The following is a 12225-nucleotide window of genomic DNA, read 5'->3' on the forward strand; positions in this document are numbered from 1 at the left end:
TTGATTGAGAGGAATATAAGCAAGTCCTACGCACGGTTGTTTTGAACACGATAGTGATACCTGGGGTTTGCGTCGTGGTGGCAACTCCAGTCAAGCTGTAGCGTTTGCATTGTCATCATAGGTCTCCATGCTTAAAATCCAACTGCTTTCTCAACGAGTGTGCTTTGGTCGTCCTTATCGAGCTGTCTACTTTACCAGTAGTAGGAAGATAAAATCGTCGAGAAAGTGATTCCGGATCGGAGGTTTGCTGCTGCAACTTGATGTAGTATGGTGTTTGTTTTCATTGTGTGGTGTGCTTTTGTCTTTGGGAGCTTGAAACTTCCATTTGAGTTTCATATGTTTTCTGCATTTCATGAAAAATATTTATTTTGTTATCTTTGAATTATTATTATTATAGAGTTAATATTATCTACTTAAAGTGTGCTATATGGAAATTGAGTTGATTTCATCCTTTTATGTTGTTGTGGAGTGTCTAGAGTGGATTATCGTAGTCATCGCCGATCCAATTCAGAATTGCAATGATATGTCATCGAAATTGTGGTCGATATCCAAACTGAACGGATTTTTGGTTTTCAACTCGATCGCAAGAGGGGCATCTAATTCATCGGCTTGGTTTCCAACTCGATCGCATGACGAGCATATAATTTAAAATTTTAAAATTTATAATATATATTATATTATTAATATTATAATGAATAATTTAATTTTAAAAATAATTAAATATCAAATTAATTGAATTGTAAAAATGATTATAATTGAATTAAGGGTAATATAGTAAATGTAAAAGTAAGTAATGTATTAAAACCTTCAAACAAACAAGGTTTTGTCTCATTACCTAGGATTAAACCAAACAGCATTAGGTTATGTTTTATTCCCTATAACCTTGGTTATGTGATTACTTGGTAATCACATAACCAAGATAATCACGGATGACCCCTAACCAAACGCACCCTTGAAGTAAACAGCAATAACTTGTTACTTGCTAATGCCGTCGGAAGCCGCGGATTCGAACCGAACACGCTTGCTCTGCGGCGGCGAAACAGCGGTAGGGACAGAGATTGAGATTTCTTTGTCGCCCAAGTGCGGCACCGCCGCTAACGTGCTGATGTAAGGGACGAAGTCGTCGCCTCTAGGAGGTCCGCCGTAGGCCGTCGCCATCCGCAGCCGCTTGCTTGCCAGGTCGGATGCCCACCAATTTACCCGACACCCAGAGCAGAATCTCCGTGTCCGCTCCATGGAACCTCAGCGGCCATGGCCGCCACTTGAACACCACTTTGCCGTCGGCCTCCACCGCCCACGGGGCCTCCTCCTCTTCCTTTTGTTCTTCTACAACTTCTTCGTCTTCTTCCTCTGTTTCCACTCTTTCTTCTTCTGCCGCCGCCTCGTTTGAGATCCGTGCGTCGATCACGCCCATTGACTCTACCATCGCCCACTCGCCAGACTTCCCAAGCAGCTTGTGTACCTGCACTGACGTGCGGGTCACGGCGACGCAGTACAGTCGGCCGCTGCCCCCCATCTCGCCGATCGCCCATCGGATCCCCGCCACGTGGCCCATCGGCCACGGCACCGTCTGGACGCTGTCCGTAGCTGGGTCGTATCGGACCACCGTGAACATCGTTGTCTGCCAGTAGGCCGCGCTGCCGGCGACGATGCCAGAGCCCGAGTGTAGGGATTCAACCTCGCACATCTCGTTGGAGACCCACCACCCGCCGGCAGACGAGGAGAAGGTCTGAAACCCAAGAAAGCCCGAGGAGGCGTCGCCGATCCGGAAGGGGAGCACGATGGAGAAGTCAGGACGGAAGTTGTAGACGCCGGGAAGGAAGATTAGAACTGCAGAGGGGTCGTTCCCGGGATCGCAGGGCGGGCAGGGGATGGCGAACCAGGCGGCGGTGACCGGATTGCAGACGTAGAAGGTGGAAGTGACTTCATCGAAGCAAAGGAGGAGGCCATTGGAAGAGAAGAGGACGGAGACGGGGCAGGCGGGTAAGAAGGGGAGAACAGCGTTGGGAATTTTGTGGGCCGAGGCGGGAGGGAAGTGGACGTAGGCGGAGGGGGGAGATCCGAAGAAGACGCCGGAGATGCAGCGGTTGCTGTGGGATTGGGTGTGGGCGAAGAAAGGGGAGGAGATGAATCGGTCCCAAGAAGGGGCGACGGCGCGGAGGCGGAGGAGGGAGCAGGCGGGGAGGTAGTGAAGGACGCGGTCGCGGACGACGCCGGCGAGAGGCTTGTTGATCTCGCCGTGGAGGAGCTTGATATGGGCGCGGAGGCGCTCCCGTCTGGCGCTGCGATTGCTTCGGATGACGTCGCGCAAGGCATCGGCGCCGGCATGGCCGTCGTCATCGTCGATGGGGCGATGGGAATCGTCGTCCATGTCTCGCCTCACTTCTTTCTCTGCTCCTATTGGTCATTGACAGCTTCAACAAGTGGAAAAATAGGGAAAGCGTACGCGGAGGACTTTGATTTCAACCTCAACTTTTCCAAACTACCCTCGCAATTTGAAAAATTCCAAAATATTTTTAAATTTTGAAAAATTTTCTCATAATGTCGTAAATTATTCAAGGGTTGATGACTGTTATTGTTAGTCCCACATATTTTCCGCATCAGTATTCTGTAAATTAATAGTATTACGATTAGGGAGAAAAATGAAGAGTCACTAAAGTTCAGGAAAGTGTTTTAATGATTTTGAAATTCGCGAGAGTTTTCTAAGAAAAGACTAAACTTTAAGATGTGTAAAGTCAAATTTACGCGGACATGTGATATCTTCATGCGGTTCGTCAGCATGACGAACCGCATGAAGTCCATTTAGCTTGGAATTTTAGCTTGGTACATGTGAGACATCACATCACCGTGGAATGTGCATTCTGACGAACCGCATGAAGTCCATTTAGCTTGGTACATGTGAGACATCACATCACCGTGGAATGTGCATTCGTTGGCACTCGGACTCGGGTAATTTTGCCTTAGGTTTAGATTGGCACATATTCGATTTACTGGGCTGATAATCACGAAATGCTCTCTCCTGATAATCTACTGTGTACCTAATTGTTACGATCGTATAACGTGGGACCGAGTCAGACCGCGTGGGACACCCGGACCGAGTCAACAATCCTCAAGCGAACAATCGGGGACCTGCGATCCCGAGCCGAAGCTTTGGGCGGTTCCGATCCGAATCTGTGCGGCCAGCTTTGTTATTAAAGGATTCGGTGGCTATTGCCGAGTCAACCCTTCACCGGTCGGTTGGTCAACTTATCCGAGCCGATGCTTCACCCGTCCGCCATATAACAATTCCGAGCCGACTCCCGGTCAGTTCGACTGATCAGCATACCCAACTCGTCCCGAGGAATCGGGGCAGAATAAGACCCTCCTTTACGAACCATGCCCTTTCTTGTACTGTAGTCAGATATCTGACACCCCCCCCCCCCTCACTGGGTATGGCAATCCGCCGTCTAACGTACGCCCCCTACGAATGACATACAGACATCATTAAGACACCACTCCTTACTGGTACTAAGGGTACTCTAGGGGTAAGCTCCACCTTACCTGGTTCGTGGTACGGACCTCTTCATCAGTATATAAGGAAAGCCCCCTCTCATGGGCCAGGTATGCTCACTGTTTCTTCGACATTTTCCTTTCATCACTTTCTCCTCCATACATCTAACTTAGGCATCGGAGTGGTCGCGCTGGTCACACCGGCCTTCCTTCTCACGGTGTCTGTCCTTGCAGGTCATCGGCTACTCTCGCTATCTTCTTCCTCTCTTCACTCCGGAGTGGTGCTGAGAAAAGGTTGCTCATCCAGAAGCTGTTCTTGACGGGAACATATTTTGGCGCCGTCTGTGGGAACATAGCAAGTCTCGGATCAAGACGTGCTCATGGGTGAACCGCAACAGCCTCAGCTCATCACTGTGACACAGGAGGAGTTCGACCGAAGAGTGGCAGCAGTGGTCCTCTCCGTTACCCGAAGCCAACATGAGGCCGCTGCTCAGCCTTCTCGAATGCACGCTCGTGTCGAGGAGGCCCCCCGGTAACCACTCGACAACAACAGGCAGAGGCCCCGCAGGCCCCCTCCCTAAGACCTTTGCCGGAAGCCGATTACTACGATGCTTCTATGGAGTCAGCTGCCGAACAAACGCCGATCAGAGAACCCGCCCGAGGAAAAGGACCCGAGATGGGGGAGGGAAGAGGGCTAGAGAGCTCTCCCTTCGTGCGTCGAATCCTTGAGGATGAATTACCTCGGCATTTCAGAACGCCTCAGTTCTCCGACTACACTGGGAACACCGACCCGGAAGACCACCTGGGCCGATTCGAGAACGTCGCCTTGCTGCACCAATACACGGATGTCATCAAGTGTCGGGTCTTCTTGACCACCTTAGCCGGATCAGCACTGAGGTGGTTCAATCGGCTGCCGCAATCTTCCATCCGGTCCTTCGCCGACTTCAAAGGTGCTTTCTTGCGGCACTTCGCCACCAGCAAGGCTTACCGCAAGACAATCATGGATCTCTTCGCCACGAAGCAAAAAGCCCGAGAGTCCCTAAAGGACTTTGTGCATCGATTCAATCAAGTAGCACAAGAAGTACCGGCCGCCTCTTCGGATGTTCTAGTAAGCACTTTCTCCCAAGGGTTGACGGAAGGGGACTTCTTCCGATCAATAGTTAAGTGGCCTCCCGAGAACTTCGACGATTTGCTCAGCCGTGCCGACAAATACATCCACCTGGAGGAGGCCCAGTCCGCACGGCGCCGAGAAGTCGACCCTGCCCACAATGGTTCATCTCATAGACATGCTCCCCCGGCCCCCCGAGCCGATCGAAAGCCAGCGCCCCAGTTACTGCCTAGGCCCGATTCGGATCGCCTCTCGGCACCGGTTAAACAGAGCCAGCGGACCATCCACGAGGTGGCTAACCAGCCTAGCCCCCCTACCGGGACCTCACGATGGGTCCCTCATTTTTGCGCATACCACCAGTCGAGGAGCCACGCCACCAGCGAATGTCATCAGTACGCCCGAGAGCTGCGCCAGGCCGCCGACCAGCGGGCGCGGAGGTCTCCTACCCCGAGACAAAGGCGGCCTGCCGCCGAGAGGGCTAGTTCCAGATCACGGCCCCCTTCTCCTCAATCCACTCAGCCTCGAGACCGCTCACCAAGGCGAGCGGAACCTGTCCCCCGAAACGAGGCTCCCCGAGAACCAAGGCCCCCTCACCACGACAACGCCCTCGGCCATAACCAGAACAACGTCCCCCGAGGCAACATTCTCATGATCACAGGGGGAGCAACTGACGGTGACTCGCACCGGGCCAGGAAGGCCCACAGCCGACAACTGGAGATCTGCAGTGTCGGCAAAGGTCGACAGGAAGAGGGCCCGATCCTCGGATTCGGACCTCAAGACTTAGAGGGAGTGGAAGTCCCTCATGACGACGCCTTAGTCGTGCATGCCACCATCGCTAACTACGACATCGCCCATGTTTTCGTCGATACGGGCAGTTCGGTAAATATCATCTTTATGCAAGCTTTTTTGCAGATGCAGATAGATGTATCCGAATTGGCGCCTATGGCCACGTCTTTGTTCGGGTTCACGGGGAATGAGGTGCGGTCGCTTGGACAAATTACCCTAGCAATCTCGCTAGGAGAGGAGCCCCTGAAGAGGACTCGGCGCATCCCCTTTACCATAGTGGACGCGCCATCCGCCTACAATGTCATTTTAGGAAGGCCGACTCTCAGCGCCTTCTCTGCAGTGGTCTCGACTTATCATCAGAAAATGAAGTTCCCGGCTGGAGACCAAGTCAGGGAGGCTCGAGGAGATCAGCTGGCCTCCCGGAAGTGTTATGTGGACATGGTCCGAACTGAAGCCAAGAAGAGTCGAAAGATACAAGGCGATTCCATCCACTCGGTGCAGGAAGCCCCCTCTGCAACAAATCTGGAAGAAAAAGAAGCCTTGCAAGTTTGCCCGGACCGACCCGAGACCGCCATTCACATAGCGACCGATTTACCTCCCGAGCTGAAAGAATGTCTCGGGGCCTGCCTCTACTGGAACCAGGATGTGTTCACATGGAGCACCGAAGATCTCACCGGCGTCTCCCCCACTGTCGCGGTACATCGGCTCAACGTTCTGCCCGACAGCCGGCCCGTCAAGCATAAGAGGAGACACTTCGGCTCCGAACAAAACAAGGTCATCCGAGAGGAGGTGCAGAAACTCCTGAAAGCGGGCCACATCAAGGAGGTACGTTTCCCGACATGGCTGTCCAATGTAGTGCTCGTGCCGAAGCCGAATAACAAATGGCGGGTGTGCGTCGACTTCCGGGACCTCAACAAGGCGTGCCCCAAAGACTGCTACCCCTTGCCCCGCATCGATCAGTTAGTGGATTCCACTGCCGGGTTTGAATACATATGTATGTTAGATGTCTATCAAGGCTATCATCAGATTCCACTTGATGTAACTGACCAGGACAAGGTTAGCTTTATAACAGCCGACGGCACCTTTTGTTACACCGTTATACCATTCGGGTTAAAGAATGCAGGGGCCACCTATCAACGCCTGATGGATCGAGTGTTCCAACAATAGCAAGGAAGGAATATTGAAGTCTACGTCGATGACATTCTGATCAAAATGGCTCGGGCGGGCTCTCTCGTAGCCGATATTGATGAGACCTGCAGTACCTTGAGGCAATACGGGCTCAAGTTAAATCCGGCCAAGTGCCTCTTCGGTGTACGAGCCGAGCGTTTTCTCGGTTACATAGTGACCGAAAGAGGAATTGAGGCCAACCCTGAAAAAATATAAGCCTTAGCTCAAATGGCCCCTCCCCGAAACCTAAGAGAAGCCCAGAAGCTGGTCGGCCGTATAGTAGCCTTGTCCCGATTCATCTCTCATTCGGCGGGGCGGAGCCTTCCTTTCTTCAAAGTCCTTAGAAAGGCTCAGAGGTTCCAGTGGGACGCCGAATGCGACCGGACCTTGAAGAACTGAAGGCTTATCTGACTCAACTCCCCCGATTGGCAAAAGCGCTTCCAGGAGAACCACTCTTAATGTATCTTTCTACCACCGACTCGGCAGCCAGTTCGGTACTAGTAAAGAATGAAGGGCAGTGCCAGCAACCTGTGTACTTCTTCAGTCACCTGTTTAAAGACGCCGAGACCCGATACACCAGCTTGGAAAAGCTGGCCAGGGCGGTAGTCTTGTCGACTCGGCGGCTTCGTCCATACTTCCTATCTCATCCTGTGATCGTCTTAACAAATAGCAACTTGGGGAGAGTGCTTACTCAGCCCGAGTTCTCGGGGCGCCTAGCAAAGTGGACAATGGAGCTCAGTCAATACGACATCCAATACCAATCACGCTCGACGATCAAAGCTCAAGCGTTGGCGGATTTCCTCGCCGAGGTGCACCAAGGTGAATCCGAGGAAGAATGGAAAGCATACGTCGACGGGGCCTCCAACAAGCAAGGAAGCGGAGTCGGAGTGCTCTTAGTCTATCCCCAAGGAGAAGAAGTTCGGCTATCGGTGCGATTGAGTTTCAAGGCCTCGAACAACGAGGCCGAATATGAAGCAGTTCTCATGGGCCTACAGGTGGCTAGAAGGATGGGAGCAGCTCGGGTGCAACTCCTTTCAGACTCTCAACTGGTGTCTCAACAAGTCGAGGGAAGCTACGAGATCAGGAATGATCGGCTCCGCCGATACGCCGAAGCCTTCACAAAATTGAAGACGGAGTTCAAGGAGGTCAATCTCCTTAAGATTCCTCGAGCCGAGAACAACAAGGCCGACGAGCTGGCCAGACTGGCAAGTTCGGTCACCGAATGGACAGATGAAGGGCCGATTACCCAAGTAGCCTGGATAGCAATAATAGATCAGCCACCCGGGACCGCCGACCCAAGTGATTGGAGGAATCCGATACTCGCTTTCCTTCGAACTGGTGAAGTACCTGCAAACCCCGAGCAAGCCCATCTGCTCAAGAGACGAGCTCCCCGATTCACCTTGATCGGGGATCAATTGTACCGCCGAGCCTTCTCTCGGCCGCTGCTCAAGTGCCTCAGCCTCGAGGACGTCGAATACGTGTTGAAGGAAGCCCACCAAGGGTGCTGCGGCAGTCATGCGGGGGGCCGATCTCTGGCCCGAAAGGTCCTCCTAGTCGGATACTTTTGGCCAACTCTTCAAGCAGATGCGGCGAAGCTGGTGTCAACTTGCCTCCACTGCCAAAAATATCAACCGTTCCAGAGACATCCGACGGAGCAGTTGAAAACAGCCACCACCTCATACCCATTCGACCAATGGGGGATGGATATAGTTGGGCCCTTCCCGACAGGGCCCCAGCAGAAGAAATTTCTACTGGTTGCGGTGGATTACTTCTCCAAGTGGGTGGAGGCTTTGGCCTTGGCCCGAATCACTGAAGACGCAGTGCTAAAGTTTTTATGGAAGAACATCGTGTGCCGGTATGGCATCCCCTGTCGGCTTATCTCGGATAATGGGCAACAATTTCAAGGAAAAAAGATCCAAGAATGGTGCAAAGGGCTGGGCATCCAGCAGGCTTTCACCTCAGTGGCCTACCCTCAGAGCAATGGGTAAACCGAGGTCATCAATAGGGATATAGTGCGGGGACTGAAGACCAAGTTAGATCACGAAGGAGGAAGTTGGGTGGAAGAACTGCCCTGCGTCCTCTGGGCGTACCGCACCACACCGAAAGAAAGCATTGGTATGACGCCCTTCCACCTGGTGTACGGCGGAGAAGCTGTGGTTCCCATAGAGGTGGGCGTCGAGTCGGATCGGCGGCAATGCTATGACGCCGACAACGACGGGCGGAGACTCATGGAGCTGGACCTCATTTCTAAAACCCGAGACCGAGCAGCCACTCGGTTGACCGCCTACCGGCAACACATGTGCAGCACATATAACCGGCGAGTCATCCCTCAAACTTTCCAGGTGGGAGACTTGGTTTGGAAAAAGGTCAAACCGGTGGGAGACGTCGGCAAGCTCGAACCGCCCTGGGATGGCCCGTATCGAGTGGTCAGGAAGACAAGCTCCGGCGCATACTATCTAGCAGACTCAGCTGGGAAGGACTTGGCGCAGCCGTGGAGCGCAACTCACTTGCAACCATACCGGACTTAGCAAATTCTTGGAAGCCCTTTTCTTACGTTCGCCTGTATCTTTTGTTGTAAGCAAGTCTGACAATGGAACGACTTTTTCAGGCGTTACTCAACCCTTGTCAACCCGGCTACAAGTTCTCCCATCAGGTCTCAGACCTGCTCCTTCGGCAATTGCCCTTCTCAGGATCTAATCTCTCCCGACTCGGACATAGTCGGGATTGAGCTATCAGGTCTCGGACCTGCTCCTTTAGCAATCGCCCTCCTCAGGGTCCAATTTCTCCCGGCTCGGACATAGTCGGGATCAAGCTATCAGGTCTCGGACCTGCTCCTTCAGCAATCGCCCTTCTCAGGGTCCAATTTCTCCTGGCTCAGACATAGTCGGGATCGAGCTATGGGACCTGCTCCTTCAGCAATCGCCCTTCTCAGGGTCCAATTTCTCCCGGCTCGGACATAGTCGGGATCGAGCTATGGGACCTGCTCCTTCAGCAATCGCCCTTCTCAGGGTCCAATTTCTCCCGACTCGGACATAGTCAGGATCAATCCCTCCAAGCAACACCCTCCGCAAAGCGAAAACTCAGCCGGTTTAGAGTAGATGGGCTTAAGTTCCCGACCTTGACTTACTCCTTGGAGCTAAGGCCGATTCCGAAATTAGACACTAGTTAGCAATAAACTGCAAAGCAACGGACTTTCATTCAACTTCCAAAATTAGCGGAGTACAAAATAAAGGTTACATTATCTATCGGCCCCTCCTCTCTGCTTCAGGCAGAGCCGACCAAACTTTGTCTATGTCCAAAAACTCCAATGGGGTGCCGGGAGGGAATAAGCCCGCCTCGTACACTTGCTTCAGCGCCCCGTCGAAGCCGTGCTCCAGCATCCGGGCGGTCTTCTCCTGGAACTGGTCGAAGTATTCTTGTGACGCCAACTAGGCTTCCTGGGCCGCTTGTACGCGCCCGACTTCCCCCTCTTTATAGGCGGTGAATTTGCCTTCCAAGGTTTTCTTCTCTTCCGCCAAGTCCTCCACCCGCTTCTTCCAAGTGGCCGACTCCTCAAGCACTCGGGATAGCTCCTTGCCCCTTTGAGTCAGCTGGTCTTGGACCTGCCTCAGTTCCTCCTGGTCTTTAGCCCGAGCCGAGGCCGTTTGTTGCTCAAGGGTCTCCATCTTCTCCTGGGCTTTCAGTAGTTCGGCCCGGTACTGCGCAGCCTCCTCGCCACTCTTCGCCGCAGCCGTTTTAACCTCTGCCAGCTCCCGCGCGCGCTCAACGTCCTGAGCCCTTATCACTTGCATTTGTCGGTCCAACGCCCCGACCTGGCGGTTCAAATAGAGGAAGCGGGTGTGCAGCTCCAAGTGTTCGACCCAAAACTGTTCAAGAAAGCCGGTTAGCCACAAGTAAACACAAGGTCGAAGGAATGCAGAAGTACACACCCGCAAGATGTGGAAGTTGCCTCGATAACTCAGCTCAGAAGTGTTCAACCCCCAGAACGAGTCTCCACCTCGAATCGCTCGGACCCGGTTCATCATGTCCATCACCTCTTCCTGGGTGAAGGGTTCGTCGGCTGCTACGCGGGTCAACTGCATCGACCGAAAGTCTGCGCCCGAGGTGGACGGTCGGGCGATCCCCGAGCCAGTCGAGCCCGAACCGGTTGGTCCCCCAGCTCTGGAGGACGAAGCTCCGGTCGGAGGCACCACTCCCTCAGGCCGCTCCTCGGTGGCCGGTACCGAGGCCGTTTCAACGACAGCAGTCGGCTCGGCCAGCGTTGGTCTCGGCCCGACGATAGGGGTCGTCGTCCCTTCTGCGTCCGCATCCACGTCAACTACTTCCATCGGCGTGGGCTGTAGAAGTGACTTGGTTTCAGGAGCTTGATCAGGCGCGCTTACACCCGCAGCGCTCGACGCGGGAGGATGCCCCTTAGACGCTCGAGACTTTTTAAGCCTCTTCTCTTCACGGCGGAGGGGGCTAGATTTCTTGGACCGCTTCCCTTCGCGGTCGGGTGAATGGGAGCGGTGGTGCTTCTTCTTGGAGTGAGAGGAAGAAGACTTCTTCGACCGGCTCTCGCTCCCCGATACCTCTTTCCCTTTCCTTGCCGAAGGACGCGAGTCCTCCGGCCCCTCTGCCACGAGATCTCCCTCCCGAGTGGAGGTCTCGGGTTCTACCGGCACAGGGAGCTGTCCTTCCCCCTCGTGTACTAGTGTCGCTAGCGGCTCCACCAATTCGGTCTCGGGAGCAACAGTTGACTCGGCTCTTCCATCGGTGGCCGGCTTGCTGGGCGTAACCAGCGCTTCCAACGCCGCCCGATTCCACTTCAGGCACTTTTTCTTCGAGGCATCCATCCAAACGTCGTCTGCCAAAAAAGAAGAGGAGAGCTGAGTTAGTAATTACAGAAGTCCGAGGCAAGATGCAACTTACCGAGTGTCGCCGGAAACTCAGCGGCGATAGGACTCAAACCAGCTCAAAAGCCCTTCTTCTCTCACCAGCTTGTTAACATCGAATTGAAGACCCTTCAGCGATTCGGAGGCGTCCACGTAGACCTTGTTCGTCTTATAAGGCTTCAGCACGGGCAGAGCCGGAAGCTCCGCCTGCCACTCAGTCGGGAAGTTGAAGGGACTCGGGGGAGAAAGATAGAAAAATTGTGGGTGCCAACCCTTATTCGAACTCGGGTACTCGACTAGAAAAGGGAAACCCGGTCTCGCGTTGAAGAAAAATACACCCTCTTTCTTCATCTTCTTCGGGTAAAAGAAAAAATGGAAAACAGCGGGGTCTAGCGGAATCTGGTACATCCGGAACACCAAGACGACTCCACAGAGGAGTCAGAAGGAATTGGGCGCTAGCTGGTTTAAGGGGATCTGGAAATACTCGGCCACTTCTTGAAAGAAAGCCGGAATCGGGAACCGAAGTCCCCCCTCTAGCTGACCTTGAAAAAAGGTTACGAAACCAGGCGGTGGGGTGTGAAGTCGATGGTGACGCTCAGGGACCTCAATCCTATATTGACTCGGGATCTCATATTTTAGTCGGAGCTTCGAACGGGACTTGTCCGTGAAAGTACTCGGGGTGGACTCATACCATCTACTCGAAGGTTCCTCGGACGACATCTCTAATCTCACCACTATCCTCCGGAGACGCGACGAAGAAAGGAGACCGAAAGCAACGAGAAGGAAGAAGGGCTTACTTGA

General features: G+C 53.4%; 3 protein-coding genes and 1 pseudogene across 3 annotated transcripts; 3 read left to right on the top strand and 1 right to left on the bottom strand.

Moving 5' to 3' along the window:
• Window positions 1–831: 831 nt before the first annotated feature.
• On the bottom strand, window positions 832–2419 carry LOC141816520 (uncharacterized; annotated as a pseudogene).
• Window positions 2420–4165: 1746 nt separating this feature from the next.
• LOC141816515 (uncharacterized) lies at window positions 4166–6550 on the top strand. The gene has a single exon (XM_074704286.1). The coding sequence runs from the start codon at window positions 4166–4168 to the stop codon at window positions 6548–6550; it is 2385 nt and encodes a 794-aa protein (XP_074560387.1).
• A 374-nt stretch (window positions 6551–6924) lies between these two features.
• Window positions 6925–8538, top strand: LOC141816516 (uncharacterized). Its single transcript, XM_074704287.1, has one exon. It carries the CDS (start codon window positions 6925–6927, stop codon window positions 8536–8538), a length of 1614 nt encoding a protein of 537 aa, XP_074560388.1.
• A 129-nt stretch (window positions 8539–8667) lies between these two features.
• Window positions 8668–9078, top strand: LOC141816518 (uncharacterized). Its single transcript, XM_074704288.1, has one exon. It carries the CDS (start codon window positions 8668–8670, stop codon window positions 9076–9078), a length of 411 nt encoding a protein of 136 aa, XP_074560389.1.
• The last annotated feature ends 3147 nt before the right edge of the window (window positions 9079–12225 follow it).

This window comes from Curcuma longa, unplaced genomic scaffold (assembly GCF_044706935.1).
Source record: "Curcuma longa cultivar G26 ecotype Majalengka, Jawa Barat unplaced genomic scaffold, ITB_CL_G26_1.1 contig_17095, whole genome shotgun sequence".
NCBI classification, from domain to species: Eukaryota; Viridiplantae; Streptophyta; class Magnoliopsida; order Zingiberales; family Zingiberaceae; genus Curcuma; species Curcuma longa.

Excerpts from the sequence above, each read along its gene's own strand:
- LOC141816515 (XM_074704286.1), top strand. The coding sequence starts at position 4,166 with ATGGGGGAGGGAAGAGGGCTAGAGAGCTCTCCCTTCGTGCGTCGAATC.
- LOC141816516 (XM_074704287.1), top strand. The coding sequence starts at position 6,925 with ATGCGACCGGACCTTGAAGAACTGAAGGCTTATCTGACTCAACTCCCC.
- LOC141816518 (XM_074704288.1), top strand. The coding sequence starts at position 8,668 with ATGACGCCCTTCCACCTGGTGTACGGCGGAGAAGCTGTGGTTCCCATA.